The sequence below is a fragment of the Centropristis striata genome, chromosome 23, assembly GCF_030273125.1.
Source record: "Centropristis striata isolate RG_2023a ecotype Rhode Island chromosome 23, C.striata_1.0, whole genome shotgun sequence".
In the NCBI taxonomy this organism is placed as follows: Eukaryota; Metazoa; Chordata; class Actinopteri; order Perciformes; family Serranidae; genus Centropristis; species Centropristis striata.
The window spans coordinates 21,750,768-21,775,336 of record NC_081539.1 but is presented as its reverse complement, the minus strand read 5'-3'; the positions used below and the strand labels follow the sequence as shown (position 1 = coordinate 21,775,336).

General features: G+C 38.6%; 2 protein-coding genes across 2 annotated transcripts; one reads left to right on the top strand and one right to left on the bottom strand.

The window, feature by feature from the left end:
- Position 1: 1 nt before the first annotated feature.
- Positions 2–15,999, bottom strand: mak (male germ cell-associated kinase). The gene is made up of 16 exons (XM_059327229.1): positions 15,883–15,999; positions 13,564–13,924; positions 12,301–12,355; positions 11,725–11,846; positions 10,069–10,151; positions 9,100–9,232; positions 8,794–8,965; positions 7,906–8,073; positions 6,779–7,033; positions 6,316–6,524; positions 5,878–6,017; positions 5,485–5,628; positions 4,092–4,178; positions 3,281–3,400; positions 1,407–1,502; positions 2–813 (listed from the first exon to the last, which is right to left on the bottom strand). The coding sequence occupies exons 2-16, from the start codon at positions 13,665–13,667 to the stop codon at positions 653–655; spliced, it is 2,049 nt and encodes a 682-aa protein (XP_059183212.1). The 5' UTR covers positions 13,668–13,924; positions 15,883–15,999; the 3' UTR covers positions 2–652.
- Positions 16,000–17,780: 1,781 nt separating this feature from the next.
- On the top strand, positions 17,781–24,569 carry plcxd2 (phosphatidylinositol-specific phospholipase C, X domain containing 2). The gene is made up of 8 exons (XM_059327230.1): positions 17,781–18,110; positions 18,271–18,407; positions 18,593–18,712; positions 19,039–19,092; positions 19,201–19,356; positions 20,226–20,336; positions 20,566–20,696; positions 23,289–24,569. The coding sequence occupies exons 1-8, from the start codon at positions 18,008–18,010 to the stop codon at positions 23,446–23,448; spliced, it is 972 nt and encodes a 323-aa protein (XP_059183213.1). The 5' UTR covers positions 17,781–18,007; the 3' UTR covers positions 23,449–24,569.

Genomic DNA, 24,569 nt, shown 5'->3' with positions numbered 1-24,569 from the left:
TTAATGACTGCATCATGAATTTTCATTTATTTATTTGTACAAAAGGGTTACAAAATGTTCAGTTGATTCATTGCATAATACAAAGAGATGTGCAGTTGCTTTACTGAATAGGTTGAAGTAATAATTTTGTAGCCATTACACTGAAGAGTTTCTTATGAGAATAAAAGCAGGGGGAATATAGCATTGCAGGAGTTTATGTCATCAGTAGTAAAACAATACTTGACAATAATAATAATAAAGTATAAAAATGAAAAGCTATGCTACAGTTAAATCCTACTCAGAATACTCCAAAACTAACTAAGGAGAATTGGCTCACACTGGATCCTTCAGGATTACAGTGGGATTGTCTTGCAGACAGTATTAGTCTCGGTTCAGCATCATGGCAACCATCATCTCCAAAACAAAGGGAGACTCCATGCAGTAAGATCCTACGTCTCAGGCTCTCTGGAAACCAAAGTATGCCATTTTGGCATGAAAAATGTTTCAGAGCATGAACATTTTTGTGCTCTACCAGCTACCTACATATTGGATTTTTTTTTTTTTAAGTTCTAATTTATTTCAGGAACATGTAGAATTTGATCCTTCGACAAAGATGTGTACCACTATGCACCACAGTCCAACAAACGGTCGAAGCAACAAACGTGTTTCTGAACTACCGAGTTCCCCCATATTTGGATGTCCAGTCCACCCTGCCGTGGACAGGCTGTACGGCGGGAGCTCTGGTCAGGAGATTCCCAGAAGTTTTCCCCAGAGCTGAGTAGCTGCTCCCCTTCATCTGAGTCCTGTCTGCTCTCCTCTTCCAGCCGTCATAATCTGGAGGAAAACGCCAGTCAGTCAGTGTGTCTAACTCTGTTTATACAGAAGCTACCTTTATTAAAAGAGTGCTTCACCCACAAAATAACAACTTGTACATCAATTACTCACCCCGTTACTGTGAATTTTTTTTTATTTTCTTACACGCTCAAAAGTGAAGGAATGATCTGGGAAAAAAATCCTTGATGAATTTAAGTAAATGAGGGCTGCGGTTAATGCAAGCAGTCTAATTCAAGTCTCATTTATATGCATGCTCTATACTTCCCAAACGCATGCATTTTTGCAGAATCCTTTCTCCTTTATTTATAATACTTCTGCATAAACTGTTTCCCATGGGTAGCGTGCCTTCCTATTTTCAATTACCAAGATGCTTTCTCCAAAAATTCAAGGTAACATGGGTGAGTAATTGATGTACAAAGTCATTTTAGGGGTGAAGTTTAACCTTAACAGCCAGTCTATATGTGGTGCAAGACTATAACAGGTACTAAAGCAGCAGTGAATATTGTACAATGAAAACAATACAGAAAGGACAGGAAGGTTTTTTCTCTAAAAAGCAAAAAAAAACTATAATAACTATCAGGAAATGACAATACCTTCATTAGTTTCACTCAAAGATGAGTTGGAAACGGGCTTGGTCTTTGCAGATTTCGATTTTTCTTTTTTATTATCAGGAGAAGAAGAAAGATTGACTGAAAGAGTGTGGGAAGAGAAGAAACATAGTCCCGTAGTGAGAGAGAGTTTGGATGGAAATATTGCAAGTAAGAAAAAAGTAAAGTTGTAAGAATAGTCAGGTATGGTTTAGCTGGATACATGGGGAAGTGAGAAGGTCATCTGATCTCAAATCATTGTGTTCTCAATCAATCAATTAATCAATCAATCAGACTTTATTTGTATAGCACTTTTCATACAAGAGAGTTTTTTTCCATCTCTGATGTTTACAGCTACATCTTCAGGATTCCCAGTCTTATGCACTGACCTTAATTTTTGGTCTCAGTATACATGTTTTACCCTTACTTTAATATACTAAAAAACTAAAATATTTTACTCCCACTCTATGTCTGTTCTTCAGTCCTGTGGGCATCAGGTGTGTGTTCTTTCTTTCAGGCAGTGTCCCCTCCCTGGCTGCTGGTGCTCTCTTCGGGGGCCTAGCAGGACTTGGTGCCTACCAGATCTCCAATGACCCCAATAATATTTGGGTGTCCCTTGGTTGGTAGACTAAAACTATTCTGTATTTTGTGGGCATAATATAGGTAAAAAGCTGTGGTTATAATGCACACTTTATCCCATCCCCCACTATATCCCAATTTTTTTCTCCTTGTGGTGTCTTTCAGTTACATCAGGAGCTCTCACTGGCGTCATGGGAAAGAGAGATGCAACACTAAGTGCTTTACATAAAAAAAGGAGAAAGTAATAATAAAAATAACAAAACATAGAAACAAGCAAACACCCTCCGCCCATCCCCAACTCTCCATCCCACCCATCCTATTAAAAACAAAGCTCAAACTGAGGAGGCTCCATCTCAACATGGAGCACTGAGGAAACACTGGGGGCAGGTTAGAAATGAATTAGATTTAAAAAAATAAAGTAAGATAAAATAAAATATAAGATTAAAACAATGTAAATAAAATAAAACGTTTTTTAAAAAGATAAAACAATAAATAAATAATTAAGAAGTAGAACATGATTATATATATATATATATATATATATATATATATATATATATATATATATATATATATATAGACTAATAATAGTAGCAAATAAATAAAAGAGAAGATGTTGGAACACTAAGAACATCTCTAAAAATGGTTCAGGTAAAAGCCAAATTAAAACGATAAGTCTTAAGTTTGCTCTTAAAAATATGAACAGTCTCCGATGCCCTCAGGTCTTCAGGGGGGCTGTTCCACAAACGTGGACCACGGTGAGAAAACAACGCCTCACCGTGGGTTTTAGTTTTTACTTTTGGTATTATTAAAAGGCCGCTCCCAGAAGACCTGAGGGTCCTCGAGGGTGCATAGGATAAAAGTAAATTAGATAAATAGGCTGGACTAAGACCATTAAGAGATTTATAAACCAGTAAAAGAATCTTAAAATCGATTCTGAAACGCACAGGCAGCCAATGCAGAGACTTTAAAATGTCTCTGTATTAGCTTGAGAGATAGATGGTCGTACTTTGGCAATGTTCTTAAGATGATAAAAGGCAGTTTTGGTATATTTTTAATATGGGGCTCAAAGCTAAGATCACAATCGATGATAACTCCCAGGTTTTTAACTTGTTGACAAGGGTTAAAATTCAGTGTTTGGAGTTTCATGGTTAGTTTCTCTCTCTGTGCTTCAGTACCGATAATTAAAACTTCAGTTTTGTCGTGGTTGAGCTGTAAAAAATTATCTGTCGTCCATTGTTTTATGTCTAAAATACAGTTAAAAAAAATCTTTACATACTGTAGATATGATAAAATCTTACTTGTGTGCTGGCCGGCTAAAGGGGCAAGCTGAATTCTCTGTCCGACTGAGCCCACCTCTTTCTTTTGGAATGAAGGGATATAACCACCAGATAGGTTGTATTTGGTGCTTACAAAGTTCCCTAAAAGACAAAATACACATAGTTCATGCATCTTATATATATATACACACACACACACACACACACACACACACACACACATATATATATATATTATTTTATTTTATTTTATTTAATGTTACACCCTCCAAGTACCAGCAGCCAGCATGGGCTTTCAGTCAGGCTCATATAAGCTAAGATAATGTGCATCATTTAAAACACAAAAACATACAAATGAAGAAAAATTTGGTAAACACACCTAACAGATATTCTCACATATTGCTTTACTGATACGAATTATTTGCATATGCAACAGCTACTGAGAACCCAAACAAGTGATTGAAGTCATTCATTCTCTTTCCAGCGACTCCATCGATCTGCTCCACCAGCAGCCACAGATGGTTATCAGTGTAATTAGTGAAAAGCCTCATTGTTCCCTTATGAAGATGTTGTGGCTGTAGTGCAATTTAACATCTATTTAGCCACTGGAGTTCTTAGTTCTCTAGTTAAACTGTGTATTTGTACCCTTGTCTCCTGCAGAGCCTTTAGCAGTTGGTCTCTTTCACATGCTAAGTCGCTAGCTGAATACCTGAAGGTTGTTGCATCAACCAACTGCAAATACAAAGATTGTACATAAAACAGCTTTTGCATAACAGCTTGCAGTTAAATAAATTCACACTACTGCTCCAACAAAACAGTTTAAATTAAATACCTTTGGAGACATCAATTTTCTCCAGTATTCTCTCTTTCACAACAGATTTCTCTGGTGGGCTATCCTCAGATTTTGAGGCATTCTCTTCTAGTCTCAAACCAAAAAGTAGAGTCAGATGAGATATAGCATGCAATCAGAGATAAAGAAAAAAAGAAATAAGTGAGAAAATTGAGAGAAATATCATGCACATGTTAGTACTGATGCATCTAAGCTAAAGTAAAAAGAAATGAGACAAGGGAAAGTAATGAAAATCGACATTAATGAGCAATAGGTGTATCAAAATAAACACTGGTGTGTGTGTGTGTGTGTGTGTGTGTGTGGAAGGTGGGGCAAAATTAGCAGGGGGTGCACTTGAGGGCCATTTAAGGAACACTTGATCTTACACGACAGTCTTAATCTCATGAATAAGCAATGGAGAGGGAGAGACAAGGTGAAAGAAAAGAGGCAGAAGAAGAGAGCACAGTGGGGACCCATATTGTGTGTCTGTCTACATAACAAATGATTTATAGAGGTCTCCCTTCTCTAAAGACGCAGACACTTAGGCTCACTCCTAACACTGCTTTGGGAATGGCTCCATAACTACTGATCAGGAGACATTAGCTGCGTCATTAGCATTTAGTGCCTTTGTGGCACAAAGAGGACAGCGTCATATTATGTAACAGTACATGACACTGACAGTCGCCAGGTTTCCACTGCATGAAAGTAATGGTGTCGTCTTTATTTTACCTCAACACTTTACTTTCCATTGTTTTTATCTATGAAGTAGGGTTAATGTCTGATTCTGTTGCCAAATTTTTGCTTAGTTATAGATTTTCAAAAAGATTATTTGCATTGCAGAGTTGCAATGTTTATTTTTGGGTCTTTTGACATTGGAAGACTGCATATTTCATGAGAGGTTTACAGTGTACGCCCACAGTAGCTACAATGTGTTATTTTTAAACATTTTTGTTCAGGTGAGGAGTAAAACTAATCGAAAAAAGTGTTAAACATTTACTGACAAATCAGGACACCAAAACTGGCAAATGTAACAGGACACTTGCATTAAAAGGCTCTTATTTTTACTTTTTTAAGCTACTTGAAATTCTTCAATCACCAGAGGAAACACTCATTCAAATCCTTTCTACGTTATTTTTTTTAATAATGTTTATGTTTTGTGTTTTCAACTGTATATTTGATGTTGTTGGACCCCAGGAAGAATAGCTGTGGCTTTGCTGCAGCTAATGGGGATCTTAGTAATAAACTAAACTAAACTAAGAGCTCAACAAGCTGTTCACAGTTGTTTTGTGGGACATAATTTCTTTAACATGTTAGTGAGACCGGGAAACCAGAGCCCCATCCATTGCACACTCCATCAAACCTCTTTAACACCTCTACAGTAGACATTAGTCATTACCTGCGTTGGCTCTGGTGACAGATAATCCTCCTCCAATAGGAGCAAGCGGTTTATTTACAGTGTTTGAGGAGTTCTCCCACAGGTCCCGCAGTGTCATACCACTCAACTCCTTATCTCCAGAGGTCTGATTCTTGTTGATCAACCCTAAAAGAAAGAGAAATGATGTGGTGAAAAAATCACGAGTGCAAACTGCTGCTACCAAACTATCCCTTTAAATAAATATATTAATTCATATGAATGCATTTTGAAATACTCCTTTAGTCTAAATTTCTACTGTATTGTTTCTTGCTTTAATACTTTAATGAAGAACTGTAAAGAGAACGGAAAGACATTATGTCCTTGGTGACCTCTTTCTAATGATGACCTGACTGGCTGTTAATCATGCAGTCTTACCTGGCAAGTATCGGGACTGGCTCAGATAGTGCTGTCGTGCAGCAGATCCTGGGAGATTGGAGTCCGTTTGGCCAATCTTAACATTGTTGGGTAGCTTAGTGACTGTGCTAAAGGAATATAGAGGTTTCTGCTCCTTAGGCCTAAAAACAGAAACCAAACACTTAAAGGTCTTTGCCCACAAAGCACCCAAGTCTGAATCCTACAGATTTGGCAGACAATATTGCATATCTACTGTAGATAGATCTGTAGATTTATAAACTCCATGACAATAATAAACTGCTTTACAACACAGATAACTTACTACAATTCAAAATAATGCAAAATCCATGAGATAGACACATATTTAGTATTCCATGATGCACTACTGCAGTGTCAGTGCTTACATTCTTGTCAAATTGCCAATCCTGTTGTGTCAGGACATTACAGAACTGAACTTACTGTGGGCGGTGCTCCTTAGGGCTCCTCTCCTCCTCTGCGTTCCCCAGGCTGGGTTTCTTGGAGTTGGAGGCGGCAGTTTCTGAGGGGTCAGATTCCTCCCAGCTGTCTGAGGTCTTGGCCACCGTCTGGCCCCATCGACGACGGCCACTCTTCAGCACCCCCATCCCACCACCACCAACGCTGTTTTCATTGCCCAGTGATGCTGCTTTCTGCAGAAGACAATATAAAAGGCGTCCACGCAAACTGTCAAGTTTGAATTGATAAAATCTGTCTTACTAACTTACTTATGCCTTGTAAAATTAGTCTAATATACAAAGGCCAGAAGGTAACGTATTAATATTGTGGCAAATTCTGACAACTTAGTTTGTGCATCTGCATAATCATAGGTGGTCTAAGATTATAATCTTAGGTTTTTAATTCTATTTAACATGAAATGCAATAAAGGTTCTGATTTGACACTCACTGCATGGCAGAGGCCTCCTGGTTTACTCTCAGTTTGGGGAAGAGGGATCTGCTGAAGGGGCTGTTGATGTTGCTGCTGTTGGTTTTTGGAGGAGGATGTGGAGGCTTTGGACTCAGAGGAAGACTGCTGGGGATCAGCCTTGAACTCTGAGAGCTGCTTCTGGGCTGGCTGCCTGACCTGGACCTTCTTGACCTCCTGGCTCTGAGGACGAGGCCCTAAGATCTGGCCTACCTGGAAATACGGGTAACGCAGGGACTAGGTGGGGAGAGAAAGGAATACAGATTGTGATTCTGAAAATTATGCATTATGAGTTACTTTCTAGCAAAATCAAGATGGCCTTTATGTACTTTATGTAGTAACTTTATTTACTCCATAACACTAGAGTCAAGGACCTTAACCCTGTATATACAAACAATATGAATCAATGTGCTGCACATTTTACATGCTTTAATGTTCAAAAAACACATTATTTTTTCACACTGTCTCTGAACACACCTGTATTCACCCTGTGTCTACAATGCTTAGTTGCATGCGACATAGGAAGGGGTGGCAAATCTGAATGGCTTCCTGGATCACATGTTTCAATTACACTGACCGGGTTGTCTTATCACATTGTGGGTTAGAATGATAGACCTGCAGTGTAGACTTTATCCCATTCAAATAATAATATGTTTTTATAATAATTGTTAAAAAAATCTTAAAAAGAGCTAAAATTGGATGTGCATCATTTACCTTCGTAAGCAGAGAATGGAAAAGCATTGTCACTCCCTCATGGGAGGTGTTTCCTACTCAGGGCCCACAGAGTAATCCGCCTGTCTCAGTGGAGCGGAAATTAACCAACTATATAATGACCACGTGATGTACATGATATGTACATGTGGTGCAGAACACACTAGCTGAGGCAGAGGGAATGCATTATGGCTTAAGCACTACTTACAATGGCTGGGATTAGGATGCTTATACAATCTTCATATTGAGACTATAGATAATCTGCATGTAGTGATGTGTGTTGCACTGGTAATGGAAATTGCTTCTCTGACAAAAATGTGTTATATAAGGTTTAAAATTAAAGTTTGATTAAAAATGAAAGAGCTTTAGACTTGACCTTGCGGATCAGTTTTGCCTACCTGTACAGCAGTGGGTCTTTTTTTGGGGTCCCACTGCAGTAGGTCCCTCATTAGGGCAATGGCCTCATTGCTGGCATTAGGGATGAGGGTCTTCAGGTGTGTCGGCACACATTGGGGGAAGCGAAAGTTCATAGCAGAAGCTAGTTGGTAGCCCTCTACCCAATCCGTCTATGATACAAAAGACAACATTTATATACATATAGAATCCTCAACCTTTTGCCTCAGTGTAGACAAATAATGTATCACTGTCTATGGCTACCAAAGCAGAGCATATGAGAAACATGGTGGATGATAAGAAAGGCAAACAGGATTTATGGTAACTTGAGTACCACATTGTAAATTTGGTTTGGACATCATTGTGTCATTTTGCCCTGTAAGGGAACATGGTATATAAATACCCTCTATACGTTGATCATGTATCATGATGCAGAAGAAATCCAACACTACCTGAACACATCTGGTCAGCACCAATACTGCTTTCCTTGAAGGGCTCCCAATGCCGTATTCAATGTCATATCATAAAATATGTATGAATAAAAAATATGTGACCTCTTTTACGCTAATAAACTTTTAAAGGCATGCATCCATGAACATAATTACATACATCAGTGGCACTGAATGCCTGCCCTTGTGGCTGAGGTCACAGGCTCAGCTTCCGAGCAAGTCATACCAAAAATGGGGAAATTTCTGCTAAACAAATGCACATCCTATAAATAAAAAAAACACTGCTTCTGGCCTACTTGCTTACCATTTTTTGTATGGTAAATGTATTTTTTTCTAAATAGGCTTTATCATGTAATTGGTGATATTTTTTTATTAATTTAACACAGGTAAAATCCTGCACAAAGGTCAATCATTTCTACCTCTCTGAATGCCATTTCTTCTCACCTTTTTGACGGTGCCTAGAACTTGGCATATTTTAAAGATCTCATCCACTTCACTGTTCCCAGGGAAAAGAGGTCTGAGAGTATAGAGTTCAGCCATGATGCAGCCCACAGCCCACAGGTCAATCGGAGAGCTGTAGGTAGACGACCTGAGCAGGACCTCTGGAGCTCGGTACCTGGAAAGAGAACATACTGAAATAAACCAGCTGAATTCTACAACGCTAAAGCTTTTACAAGCGGTCTAGTATACTTTAATTGATGCTATCCTATGTGTTTTACATGACTATAAACACCTAGATAGTACTCTCACCATCTGGTTGATACATAGTCTGTGTAGGGAGGTTTGGAGCGGATCTCTCTGGCCAGTCCAAAATCTGCTATTTTCACCAGTTCTGGGCCCATGCACAGCAGATTCTCTGGCTTCATGTCTCGATGAAAGAAACCTGTGGAGAGGTTACAATAATATCAGTCTGAGCCACGCTTTACAGAGTAATGCCTATATGGCCAAATTACAATCATATGCAACTAGTATTAGTATTTTAAATGAAATGCAAATGTTATGGACACTTTAGAGAAGAGAAGGGAAACTGAAGGGGCTGGTGAATAGGTGTATATTTGGCTTCTACAGCAGTGGGCCAGGTTTGAAGGTCTATATTCCAGACCTGGGGGTTCAACAATGATGCTGTCATTATTTAACCATGATTTGTTTCTTTAACCTTAACCAAGCTGTTTAAGTTATCTAATCTAGCTTGTACTGTCCTTTAGTTGCCAAGTGAAGGGGATGTCATTAAATAAAACCACAGGCAGTGCTACTAAGTACTAAGATTCTATTCCAAAAAAATAATATTATATTTACATTATATTTTGGAGCAAAGTAATCCAGGTGGCTTTACATTTTCTAAAAAAAACATATTCTGCTAATAAAATTAGTTGTGAATTAAGGTATTTATAAAATGAAGATGTAATATTTTCATCTCAAAGCATCTTTCTTTATTTCTTTCTTTCTGAAAATGAAAGTGAAATGTCTCTGCTGATGAAACAGGTATATTCGATCGAGCTGATGTTATATAAATACATCATGGCTCAGGTCTGTTAAACACTATAATATATAATAATAAAACAATTATATTCCATGTATTATACATACATTGTACATGCTGAGATTGTGTTGTTCTACATGAGGATCAAAAATGACAACACATTTTACAATACACACCCAAAGCACCTACTGAAATGCTACTTTTGAACAAGTAAAGAATGATAGAGTAAAGCCTCTTACCATGCTTATGCACAAAAGCCAACCCAGATATCACTTGGAACATGATGTTCCTAATTTCATTCTCTGAGAACATCTTATTCTCTCTAACAGCAGACCAAGGAGATAGGAAAGAAGGAAAGAAGGGTAAAAGATAAATTAAAGACAGACAGTTAAAAGAAAGAGCAATCCTGAAAAGCCCATGCATTCTGGATGTGTGGAAGCATGATCTGTAAGGAAAATACAGGCTGACTGTGAATGTGTTTTGTTGCATTTACACATGCTACACTTGTACGAATGAGTTCCTGTGAAATTTTGAAAACTTGCACACATCCATTAATTATAGAAATGCAGATAAATGAGTTAGATGAGGCAGTTATGAAGGGCTCACAAACTACAAGATTCCGATCAATTAATCAAATTCACGACATAATCCATATTTCATAGCTTCAGTTTTCTCATTACTGTGATGCTGTGTAGCTGTTAAATGAATCTTGCAGTGTGCAACCACTCTCATGCACTTGCAAGGCATGAAGGGAACACGGTACACCTACCATGTTTGTGAATAAATGACAGGCCTTGTAAAATCTGAAAGCTTATGTTTCTTATCACTGATTCGGGTAACAATTTTTTTCTGTAAGAATAAAAATGATACAATAGTCATGAATGCTGATGTAAGCATATTTACATTAACAACATTTTGTTTGTTATTTTACAGGGACACATTTATATTCTGAAATACACAACTAAAAACACAAGGCTTTATTGACTTTGACTTTCACAGATGACAAACCCAGGTGTGTGTAAAGTGCAGTGTACACTTGGGGTTTCAAGACAAGCAAAAACATCACCCCCCTCCCACCCCCCAGAGGAGGTGTGATGTGGCACAAAGGGGGCCAAATGCACAGAAAGTGCCAACTTCTGAGAGCATGGTGTGTGTGTGGTGACAGAGAGATTAAATATTCCACTGGAAACCACTGGATCAAATCAGATCAATCAGTTTACAACCTTACTGGTGTTAATAAGTGTCTAAGTGTCGTTGTTGGCTAATTGGCCATGTTAGGCTTGTGCTCCAGAGGGAGAGCTCCTGCCTAGATGCTGACATTTGGAAACTCTGTGCAATAGTAATGCTATCAAACTAGCATGGGTTCGCGTTGGCATTTATTAAGTGCTTAATTCTGAAAAGTAACAATTCTGATTATTTATTGGTGCAGAGACTGATTTGACGAGTGCACACTAGGGCTGTCACATCAACGAACCCAAAGTTCATTCAAACTAATTCAGACATTTAAGAATTTTACCATCATTTCTGGTGAAAGAATTAACAAGATATCCATCCCTTATTCTTAATGGTGGATGTAGCCCCTGTTGTCGGGTTTGTGCCCATATGATTTGGCTAGATTGAATGACCTGTCTCATCACTGTTACACTTTTTTTCTGCTTTATACTAGGTTTTCATACCAGCACATACTGGACAACATCAAGGCCGATACAGATATATCTGTGGCCAATACAAGCAGATAAAATGGGCCGAGCAGTATACAAAACCTCCACAAACTACCCAGTTGAAACACACTGCATTGTCAATTCAAGTCATTATCATTGTATGTTGGTATGGAATTCTGAACAGAGCCCTTATACAGACATTTGCATTGTGAAGTGTGCTATTTTTCTTCTTACCTGTCCTTCATAAGCTGGTAGAGGTTCTCCTTCATATACTCAAAGACAAAGTAGAGGTGGTCGTTCTCTCTGATTACCTCCTTCAGTTTCACCACATTGGCATGGTTTAGCTTCTTCAGTGACTGGTGGAACAAATTATGGAAAAGGGTTAGAATAAAGGCACTTGCACAGATTTACATGTTTACAATTATGAATCAGAAAATGCCAGAGAAGAAATGCCATCATACAGCTCAATACTGTAGTAACTGTATGTAGAAACTGTAGTCGGTAAAAGTGTCATTGTAAGGTGCACAATGAAGAGACTTGAATGTGTAGAACATGAATCACTATCATTGATTGTCATTTCAATGTGTGACATTTTAAATCATGAGTTACATTTTATATCTTTGCATTGAGAATATAACTGAGAAGGTTCTTTTAATGCAACTTTAACTTGCAGCAGTGCTCAAGGAGCTGCCTTGCATTATTTCATAAATCTCACAGCATTATCTTCCCAAGATCTACATCTGAATATATTTCCATCTCTGGAATTAATGCTTCCACAAACTGTCCCGCCCAAACTATCCCCATCCTTACCTTCACCTCTCTTAGGTTCATGCATTCTTCCCATGAATAAAACTTCCTCTTCATCCTGTGAAAGAAAGTCAATACCAGACATTAGATCAGAGAATAAAGAATGAAAGACATCACATGTACAGCGCATATAAATTAAATCCAACATACAGTAGTCACTAAAATTCCTTTGTGTGTCTCCATCAATAATTCAGCATTTTTGAGGTGTCTCGAATTACAGCATATTTAATTTCAAGAACAAAACCAGCAAACGCTGCAGACTATGAAGTGAATACATTGATATTTAAAACTGTATAGGCTTTACCATTGTTTTTCTTCTCATCTTGAATTAAGTGTGAAATAAATCCTGACTCGATTGATGTAATAAGTTGTCAGTTTTATCACAGTATGTGCTGCCATATGCATTAAAACCACTCAGCAGCTGGTACACGGGACACCTTTACGCTGATCTACTCCGATAAACGCAGCTCCTGCTGATATTATGTAAGCGTTTCAGAACGTGCAGATATCTTTGTCTCCTCTCTGGGCACCTGCCAGTTTCAGTCATCCCTTCCACAATGTCAGCAACCTGACACACTCCCTCTACTTTCACTCCTTTTCACCGTCACCACATGTATTGTCTTGCATGGTAACCAAATGATCAAGAAGTGGACGCATCTCCCCGGTTTCTCATCTATTATTGAACCCTGCTGCCATGCTGCTCAAACAAAGGCATGTAAGCTGGTTTGTTTTCCCTGGAGATGGCAGGAAACCAGTACTACTAGACTTCACTTTGCGATTACAATTTATTTTATGATGTTTATCCAGGGCAAAGTATAATTTGTTTAAAACGGTTGTGAGCCAGAATTGACATTCTCCATTTAAAATCTAAAATACATTTGGGTTTATAGTGAGGAATTAATAATTTAAATGTGCATACAGAAACTTAAACAGATATCATATACTCCCTGTAGCACACAGTATTAATTAAATTGATTTCTAGCTATGAACACTGATGATATTATGGGCATGTACAATTATGATTATACACAATATTTTATGTAAACTACAGGTACACAATATGCACTTTGAAAGTATTATCAAGTTTGTTCATGAACTTAACTGAAACAGTCAATAGGATTTTTTATAACTTTAGTTCAAAAAAGCAGCCTTTAAAACTAGAGAAATATAGCATTTATTCTACATCAAAATAACCAAACTCTCATGCTAAATTCACATTTTATCAGTATGTACTTTATTTAACAAAAAGAGACAAAACATTCTCACCTCTTGATAGCCACCAGTTCTCCAGACTCGTTGCTTCTCCCCATCAGCACGCTGCCATAGGTGCCATCGCCCAGCTGCCTCAGGGTGGTGTAGCGATTCATCATCTCTCAAGACGGTTTCATCAGCTTGTTAACTTTGCTTGCACATTCATCGATCCAATGTCTTTCGCCGGCCTCTTCTCTAGAAGAGTTCAATTGTTCTTTCCCCAGGAGGAAAGATTTTCAGTTGGCCAGTATGTCAAGATGCTCACCAGTTCTTGAAGTCCCAAACTCATCTTGCAGTAACCGATCTGTTGTTCGAAACGGTCCGATCCTGGTGATGATGTAGGTCAGCCAAAAGTCCACACAGTGCCTTTGTGATCCTTCAGTGACAGTAAAGAAATAAACATCAGCAGCAATTTTGAAAGACAAAGAAAAAGCAGGGACCACTTCTTGTTTTTCCCTCAGTAAGGAGGATTAGGTGCGTGTCTCACTAGTAGGAGGCTCCAACATGACCACCCAAGGGAGTTGACAAAGCCAGCCCTAGGCAGATTAGGCCAACAGGGATGTAAATAGGACGTTACATCACCATCATGCTTACCGGCAACTACCACCTTCCCCAAGCACCGTGCCTGGCAAGAGGATTTGATTTACGCCACAGTGATCACAATATTATTTATTCATCCAAAGGACTTTCTAAAAAATGACTCACGCAAAAATGCAAAAAGTGACACTAATGTAATTAATTTTCTTTTAAAATACATAGCTATGCACTGTTTTGTTTAAGGCTGCAATGTGCAGCCCTTAACATTCACACAATTGTACTGCAGTGGTATCATTTCCACATGTGTTCTCATTTCGGCCTTGCGTCTAATACCTTAAAGATAATAAGGTAAACAGAGAAGCCTGCCTAAACCTTTTAAGCCTTGTTCATCCCTTTGTATTGATAATTAATGCTGGGTTGACAAGTACATGTTTAGTTTTTCAAATACATTGTAGGAGAGCCAGAGAAAGAGAAAGGCTGAGCTGTACATCATGATATCCCTGCAAATGAACATAAATCTATAGACTACAGCTTGTAGGACATGGTGCTGCATGCATTCCATGTTTCACAGGTAAAAATCAATGTTATAACCCAATTGCATACACAAAACAATACTTGCTTTGGCATATTGAGCTATCCTGCAGGTATAAAGCCATTATTTAAATGAGTGGACTGTAAGTTGTTAATAATGACAGAGCCTTTTCTGAGAGTGAGAGGTTTCAAAAGTGGAGTTGTGACCCCAAAGTCTTGAACAATACAATTATCACAGTGGTACAGTCACTCTGTGCATGCATATTCTGACATAATAAGGGTGATTAAATGTCAAGGAAACCCAGGTCACATCTTTAACAATAAAAGACTAATTGTTTAGAGCATTAGGGTGTAGAGATATGAATTCCATCTGTCAGCTATTTCCATAAAACATAGTGAAGGGTGGTAGAACCTTTCTCCTTACTGACCTGCACTATTTAGGTTGAAGGAAACACAGTTGCAGGTAAGCCAAGGTCAGTGAAACAAAACAAGATTAGCGTTTATTTCACTGCGTGGTGCCAGGTGCTCCCATCCAAAGCTAATGTGCATACCAGATTTCGTTCAATGACTCATGAAAATAATTTTATGAATGAAACATCAGTGCAGTTGCAAATATGTACACGATTAAATATTTGTTATTGGTTTTGCACTATATATAAACTTCTCAATGTATCTGTCTCTCACTACAAAATTATGTATATAAACAAAGCCCTGCTTGATATTTCAGTCTTTCTGAAACAACACACAAGCCAAGAAACGAGCCAGAGGACTGCTGGCCTGCATTCAGCTTTCACATATGGCAATCTGTTGTGGAGGGATTTAAAGGGAATTAAGAAGTAGCCTATCCAGGCCACATGACATTAGGAAGCCATTCAAGGTCATTTATATTGAAAAAACATGTGGACACTAACCTGACAGTGAGAAGGAAACAAAGTAGTTATTTTACATTTGATTATAACTTCAAAATTTGATCACATGGTCACAAAAATGTGGCTTTAAATAACTCTAGTTTAGTAACTCTACTGTCATACACATTCACCATAACACACAACAGGATACATTTATAACAAAGGCAAGTAGTTAACCTTCTGTGGCCTAAAGTAGTCACTGTAGTTCAACAGAACAAGATAAAAATAAAAATAAAAACTACAACATTAGTTGTCGACATGTTGGCGTTGACAGTTGACAGTTCCTCAACCATTTTTGTTCAGGCCCATCCCTCTGTTTCGCCCCTTTATCTTGCCCCTTTTATAGTTTTAAACTTACCATTTCGGGGCGTATATCCACTCCTCAGCCGTTGTCTGGGCCTGCTGATAGCACCACTTTTCTTCAGATAAAATTCACGTAGTATCTAAACCAAACTCACGGTAGAGTGCGTGTGTGCGCGTGACTGCTCCCCACGGAAACGTACACACAAACGCGACGCTTGTTGCCAGGTGACGACAAAGATACTGGATTGGTGTGTGCGGGCGCAATGATTTGTGGGACTGCGGAAGTGTAGTACGCTCATCAAATATTAATTAGCTACGTTCTGGGTCAAAAAATCATATTATTTCCAGCTGCTTTCGTCTGCTATGCTTTTATTGTCTTCATGAATGAATTCAAATTGTACTTAAAATCTCTAAAAAAAATTCTAACAATAACAAAGGCACAAAAAATATATGATATCTTGAAAAAAAATGTCCCACTGAAATGAACAGTTAAAACTAATTCGAATCCCCTTTATTGTTTTATTATACATTTAGACTGTTTTATATGTATTTCATTTTGTCTATTTTTTTTTTTTATTTCAACTGCGCTGAATTTACAATATTGATGTTATTATTATAAGTTTTACTGTTGATTGATGTTCACCTAGCATTCTTTCTGCACTTATGCAAAGTATGTACTGTGAAAAACGTGCCAGAAATGTTTTTTTTTTTGTAATTTCAAAAAAGCATTGAACAAGAAAAAAGCTAATTAACACACACATATATATATATTAGCTTGAAGTTGAATATATATAAATATTACATGTAACAATTATGTGTGGTTCTTGGAATATTTTCAGTCTTCTAATAATAATCTTCCAGTCCTAGATAGCCTGCCAGAAATATTGTAACAAGGTTACACGAAGCGAGAACTACAAACAGGTCAGTTTTTATTTTTTTTATATAGCTGCTCAAACTGAGAAATGGTCAATGTAGGCAGTGGTGGATTGTAACTAGGCTATGTAACAATTTTAAGGCACACGTTTTTGATTATTTCCATTTTATGTAACTTTATACTTGTACTACTGCATTTTAGGCAAATAAAGTACTTCTTACTCCACTACATTTAGCTGACAGCTTTAGTTACTTTTCAGGTCAAAATGTAAAATAAAAAATATGATAAATTGATTAGACTTAACCTCATAACAACATCAATTTGTTGAACACTGCTTACATACATGCATCAATACAAATACTTTAATAACATATTTGGAATATATATCAAAATCTGAGTGGGTCCAATCTGCAGAAGGAGTAGTTTAACTTTTGATACTTTAAGTACATTTTGCAGTGTGGTTTTAGTACTTTCACTTAAGGAAGGGATCTGAATAGTTTTTCTACCACTGCATTTCCAGAGTATTCACATTTCTAACACGAATGTTTGGGATAACAAAAGAAGTGTCAAGAATGAGAGCTCTTTACCTCAACACCTCTCTGGATATAGTGGTAATTCAAGTGCAGCACCAGTAGATGGAGCTGTCGGGCTGTGTGTGTGTGTTTTTTTTAGAACTGCCACTATGGAGCTGTGAAGACACAAACACATCACACAAGCAGTTTAACATGTTAACTGAGTATTTAAATCGGCCTATGTTTCCGTGGCCTAAATGATATGTAGGCTATAAAAAGTATGGTAATGAATTTATAAATAGAATACCAAGGCTAAGATGATCCACATGCTGACTAATGGTTTACGTGCATATCCTTGCAGCCTACACGTCATGGGTTGCTCACTCTAAACCACAATAAGTTAGCCTACAGCTAAGACATCTTTCCCATCTGTCGCTTTTCTGTGTTTTGCGTGTGTCCGAGGAGGGTGGTCTTCACACACACACACACACACACACACACACACGAGGCCGGTAAAGCCAAGAAGCAGGAGGGGGATAACAAGTGGAATGTTGCTCTAAGAGGATTATCACGGTCATTAGCCACCCGCCGGTCAACGGATGCCAGATTTGCCGGTAGACGACGCCATGCAATAAGAAAACCGGGCGTATATGTAGGCTAGATTAGCTGCCATTGCAAGATGATTTATTATAGTTTTTACCTGTTGGGAGCACACGGGAATCCGTCACCGGGGTTGCATATGCACCGCAGAGCGGTTTCCTGACAGGGGGGTTTATTGACAGGCTGTTTCTGACATGAAGACCCGACCTGCGGGTATCGGTAATGCCAATGCCGACTGGATGGGGTCGCTCCCCTCCAAACTTAGTGCCATGCCCCTCAAACACATCGCCGTACCAGGTGAGCCTGTCGTGCGTAAAGATGTTGGGTTTCTCCTGCGCGTCTCTCTATCCATCACACCTGGATTTACAGCAGACCACTGGATACACAACAAAGCTACACGTTTGCGAAGAAAGTGTTTTTTTTCCGATTCGATTTTCATTTCACATCTGTCTTCCAGGATCTCATGATTCTTTTACCTATTGGGTGGATGTGCATGCTCCTGTGGGCCCGGACCAGAAGGCATATGTCAAGTACCTGGCCACCATGTTCAGCGTCTTAGCCAAGAAAGTCATGGTGAAGTGGTCCATGACCCAGGTACTGAGTTCAGAACAGTGACATGTACAAACCCAACCTTGTGTATACAGGCAGCTTGCAGATGACATATAAAATATATATCTTGGCAGATTTCAAAAGTCTGTACATTTTACACAAAAGCAGATGTGTTGGGTTTTGTAGCCAGTTGTTATGTATAATGCAATATATAATGTCTGTATTCCCAGAACCTGACATTTAAAGAGCAGCTGGATGCAGGAATTCGCTACTTTGATCTCAGGGTCTCCTCCAAACCAGGCGAGTCTGGAAATGAGATCTATTTCATCCATGGCCTGTTTGGCCACAAGGTGAGCAGTGGAGTACATCTATGACATTTAAATGCTTCATCACTGTAGCGGCTGACTGTGCCTGCCTCCCCATTCTTCCTTATTGTCCATTCAATTGGTCACAGTCCAGTCTTATCCTTCAACGTTTAATGTGTTTGTCTTTCTTGATCAGATGTCCGAAGTCCTGAAATGACAATTTGAATATTGCTTCAAATATTTCACCTCACTCAGACGTTTGTCTTTGCCTTCTGTCTGACGTTGACAATGTCTGTCCCCCGTAAGACAATGTTTTTCCTGCAAGTAATTTGATGCAGCTAATGAACATTTTACTCTGTTCTCCCTCACAGGTGAGCGATGGCTTGTTAGAAATTAACTCCTTCTTAAGCAGACACAGGAAAGAGGTAAAGAAACACTTTCAATACTATTTTTATATGATTTAAATAATCCACTTGACCATGGATGATTGGTTTGTCTAATAACTGATTGAGTCTGATGTTTGATTGTTTCAGGTAGTGTTTCTAGACTTCAACCACTACTATGCAATGGGGGCAGAGCATCATGTGTACCTCATCAACATGCTCCAGGAAGTGTTTGGTAGTAAGCTTTGTAAAGACTCTGCAGTGGAGGGCATCACTCTGGACTACCTCTGGCAGACGAAAAAACAGGTAAGAACAGAAAGTGGTCTTTACTGAAAACAAATGGTTTTCTCTGACCATTTAAGTTCATATATATGTACAAATAAAAGCGGCATGCTAGCGTGTGGTCAGATAATCCCCTGCTGCCTGGACAGGAATTAGTGGTGAGCATCATCCCATTACCAGTTATTCCATCATCCAACACACCCTTCCTTATTTCATGGCATTTAGCTTTTTAGTTTTACTAATTTCTCTTTGTCTTTTTTGGTTTCCATACATTTCTTTATGAATATCCTTATCTAAGACGGTCAGTATTTTCTACTTCTTTATACTCTGCTTCTAGTACATACATGCACGGACGTTAGAAGCCCCACGGACACGTGCAACAGTGTGGATACGTGTGTTCTTCCTGTTTAAGTGCAGTTAATTTTATGTCTGCATGCTACTATGTGCATGTCGGTGTCTCATTCACACACTGTCAGTTTAACTCCTGCTCCAATGACCCTAATCTGTGACTGGCTTAGTTGGCAAAGGAGAGGTAGAGAGACAGAGTGCAGAGCAGACAGAGGAGAGACAGTAGAAGAGGAGAGGATTGCACAATTACCAGCTAAGAAGGGAAGCCTGACTATTGTGTTTTTAAGTTTCTTCGGAAAAGACACCAAACCAGTTCTCTTATTACTTTACTGCTAAATCAAGTTGTTAAAGAGTAAACTAGTTGAATGTGTTTTTATGATTTTGAACACACACACACACACACACACACACACACACACACACCTATTGTCTTGTAATATTGTGTACCTGATATTTACCTTAAAACCTTGGTACTATTTAAGCATTACCTCGTCTGTGTTGTCTTTTAAACGTATCCACTCTCTTTCTTTTTATTTTCTCCTCAGGTGATTGTGTTCTACCATCATCCGTCAGCACAGGGCATCCCAGTCATGTGGCCCGGCAACAAGATCCCCGCTCCCTGGGCAAACACCACCGAACCCAACAAGCTCACACAGGTCAGAAAACACCTCTGTCTGTGATAACTACACACCAGCATGAAAGCTGCAAACATACTTCTTTTATTTCCTTCAGTGGACAATCAGTACAGGTATCAGCAATTCAAGCTAAAAAATGATCCGTTTAGACATTAATTACCACAGAGAGGCTATGTCCTCAAACATCTCACATCAATGGGGGTTTGGTTGTTGTTGTTAAACTGTTTGTGTTTGACCTTTTCCTGTCTAGTTCCTGGAAACTACGCTAAAGGAAAGAGCCAAGCAGGGCTCCTTCCACGTGTCTCAGGCCATTCTCACACCCAGGCCTAACATTGTTGCCAAGGGCCTGCTCTGGGGGCTGCGCAACTACCTGGTGGAAAAGTCAGTGCCAAAGAATGTTTCATCACTTTTACATATAACTTACATATTACATGTTTCTAAGATTAAGGAATCCAGCCACAAAGTGTGAGTTTGTATATGCTCATGTACCTTTGACTCTTTTCCTCTTCTCATTTTGTCACCTTCCTAAAATACTGGCTTAAGTCATTTTTTGACCGGAATTATTTTTGGGGGCCTTAATCATCTCCTCATGATGCTGGCCACCTCTGGAAAAAACACCAGAAAAACCTGCAGTCTGTGGCCAGTAGAGGGCAGCACAGTAAAAAAGTCACTGTGACAAAGAGGATTGCATTCTTTGCACATGCCCTTGTAAAAGGGCATTATCAACAAGAGCAAACAAATTAACAGTACAATGCTTAATATGTAAATTACTCATTTTAATTTATCCCAGCAACATTTACCAGCATAATGTAACCGCTTATGATGTGAGATACAGTACAATTAAAACTGAAATACATGTGGTCATGTATAAACTGCCTCATAAACCTTTTTAATTATTTATTTATACCATCATTGTACAAATTAAATAAATAGAAACCCACAGCATCTGCATTTGGCTGCAGATTTGTGGTACTGTGTGTACACATCACACTGCTTTGCACCATCCGGATAACAATATGATTTCCTGAAGTAGCGTCTCTCCATTTGTTGAGCTATTTTTAATTCGCTCTCCTCACTCTGATTGGCACAGCTGTTTTCGGAGCTACAAGACCAGTGATGTGACTGGCTGAGAGTGTACTGTATTTATTACTCACCACACCCTCCAGTGGAGGCTGTAGTAGTAAAACCAGTGTGGCTGTTTTATCTACTTATAACACAAGTGTGTAAAAAGTCTGTTCACGCATGCATTTTTAAATTTGACTTCTCTGTTACAACGTTCTGTCATTTCACTTGTTTATTTCACAAAGGATAAGCTATAATTTTCTTTATCCATTTCAAACCTCCAGAGGATCAAACTCAAACACATTTCATCTCTCAGATAAGAGATCTAAAATCCTAAGCAAGGACTAAATTTCTTGCACAAACGTTAGCAGTCATCTAGCTCTTTGAGCCTTAGCTTTAAGTGGAAATGACAGAGGAAATCCTGACTTAGAGTACATGCCCACCAAACCCTTAAAAGTGAGAGAAACAGCCACTGATGCCGGGGTATAAAACTCCTGAACCAGCTCTCTGGCGAGACAGGAGGTGGCCTAATTTTGCACTTCCGAGGAAATGGGATTGTTTATCACAGTTGGATAAACATTCTGACTTCCTGGTTTTGTTCTACTGGCGGCTCAAGTATAGCGGAGAGTTTAAGGGTGTTGGAAGTGATACAGCTACAAAGTCATGGCATGTGTTTGTGGGTTTGTGTATGTGTGTGTGCCTCTATGCCAAAAACTAAAACAGAAAGTGTTTGAATGCAAAGCAATGATTTAGAGACAATAGTGGCACAGTACTCTCTCCATGACAGACAGACACAAACATCACTCCCTTTAACTTTTGCCCATCAGTTTAATTTTCTTCTACATCAACATAGTGTATCTTAAAACCTTATCAACAGATTTTCATGATATCTGGCGGACAGACAGACATTCAGCCAAGGGACAACTGATTAGAGTTTGGCAGTGTTGTAGCCATAACTATGAACTTTATAGAGACTGAAACTTGGCTCTTGATATTTTCAGTATGTGTGCAGGTCAAGGAATCAATTTGAACTACAACACTGATTTTGAAAAGGTTGTATTGCTAGAATATAAAAACAGAATGTATCAAATTCAGTTTTTACAACCAAAAAAATTACCAGATGTCGTGTATAAAATTAAATGTAGATCACAAGTTTTAAATTATATTTACTTTTTTTAAGTTGGGGTTGTAGAACAGTGCAGAATCTCCTGCAGAGTATATCTCTATCTCTATAACTCTGTTCAGAAAACAAGCCTTTTTTAAAGTTGCTTGCTTTATGTTTTGTAGACAGACCTGACAAAGCATGACTTGTGTTGTTATTTCGACATCTATTTATAGAATGGAATCACAGAAAAATCTGTTTATTTTGAGTACATACTGCTGTGATCATCCAGATGCAATTCCTGGAGAAGGCGGTAAAAAATTCTCATTTCAGCCATTGCTGATGATGGAAAGCAATGACAATGTTGTTTACACCGCACAAATGTGATCCTATGGTCAAACTCACAGACACTGAAATAGAATAGCAAGAGGTTTTGTGACGCACACATGCTGAGAAGGCCGAAATGTGGCCTGCAACAGACTAGGTAATAAGTGTTGATCACTTGCTGCTCCTACCAGCTGGAGGAGTGTAGAGTCAGCAATCAGTGACAACATAAAACAATCAATTAAACAGGTTTTTCAAAAATCATGAGAAGTCCTTGAGCGGACAGTCATGCATTTGTACAAAATATTAGGCTGATTGGTCCAGTCGCATGAGAGATTAGCTGCAGAGAGGCAAACTGACAGACAGACGGGCAGATACACACACACAACCGAACACATGACCCCACGTGACGGCATGTTTGCTGTAACAAAGTTTGCTGTAATTGTTTCCCATCTAATACAAACATTCCTCTTTTGTGTCTGTAGAAACCTGCCAGTCATCATGTCCTGGGTCAAGGCTCAGAAGCCCGGAGTGGAAGGGGTCAACATCATCACCTCTGACTTTGTGGAGCTCACTGACTTTGCCAACATTGTCATCAAACTCAACAACCTGCTGATATCTGAACAGGACTGCAAACCAAGATGACACATTTGCACAACAGGACAAATGTGTGCTGACCCACAGTGCGGTGGAGGTTGGAGGTCGAATGGCAGATTCTTCCACCATTGTTGGATAATAGTTCTTACATAATGCTGGAGTCCCTATGAAGTATACTGCATCAGTGACTTTGATAAGGAATTCTTATCCTCAGCTTGCAAGTAACTTTAACTTTAGCTGACAAGGTTTCACTCAAGGACACTTCAGCAGGTACACATAGATACTGTATGAGCCCTCTGGCCTCATTTGACTCAGGGGTTTCACTTAGGCTATGGCTTCAATATTTCAAATATTACAATAGTTGTCTTTTTCATGGATGGATTACTGAACAGGCCTACAAGGCACAGGCTTTGGGGAAATATAAAACAACTACAAAGAGACATAAAAGTATCCTGAGAGACCAAAATAATTACAAATTATGCAAACTTCAATCACGAAGAGACTCACAATTATGAAAAGGGGCAAAACAATCGCAAAGAGACACAAAATGACCACACAATGACTATAAAGAGACACAAAACAACTACAAAGAGACACAGAACAACTACAAAAGAGGCAAAATAACTACAAAAAGACCACAATAATTACAAAGTGATGTAAAACAACCTCTTGAATGAGTCCCATGTAGGAGAGGCAGTTGGTCCTTTTGTGTGTCTATGCCCAGGGGTCTATTGTCTCATAATCAGTCCATGATCTTTTTGCTATTTATTTTACAGATACAGAATTTTATTGCATAACTGTTTCGCAATACTGTATATATAGTTTAGATATTTAAGGCATCACCTTCTTCAGAATGTTTGTACAAATTAGGCATTGGAATGAAAAGTGATCAGAAGATATATTTTGTTTACAGACTACTAAAACGTCCAACATTATGGTAAAGAGTTTTGAAAGTGGAGTTTGTTTACATTGCATTATTAACTGTAAACTGAAGCTGATAGGTTTTTAACTATGCAGTGTTTTTCCCAATAATGCAAATTACAGGCTGTAGTATTTTTGTTTCTATGTTAAGCAATACCATGTGTTGTGAAAAAAAGAGCCTACTGTGCCAACACTGTCTCAGTACATATCCCTGGGCTATAAAGTTTAACTAGAGATGCAAACAGTGG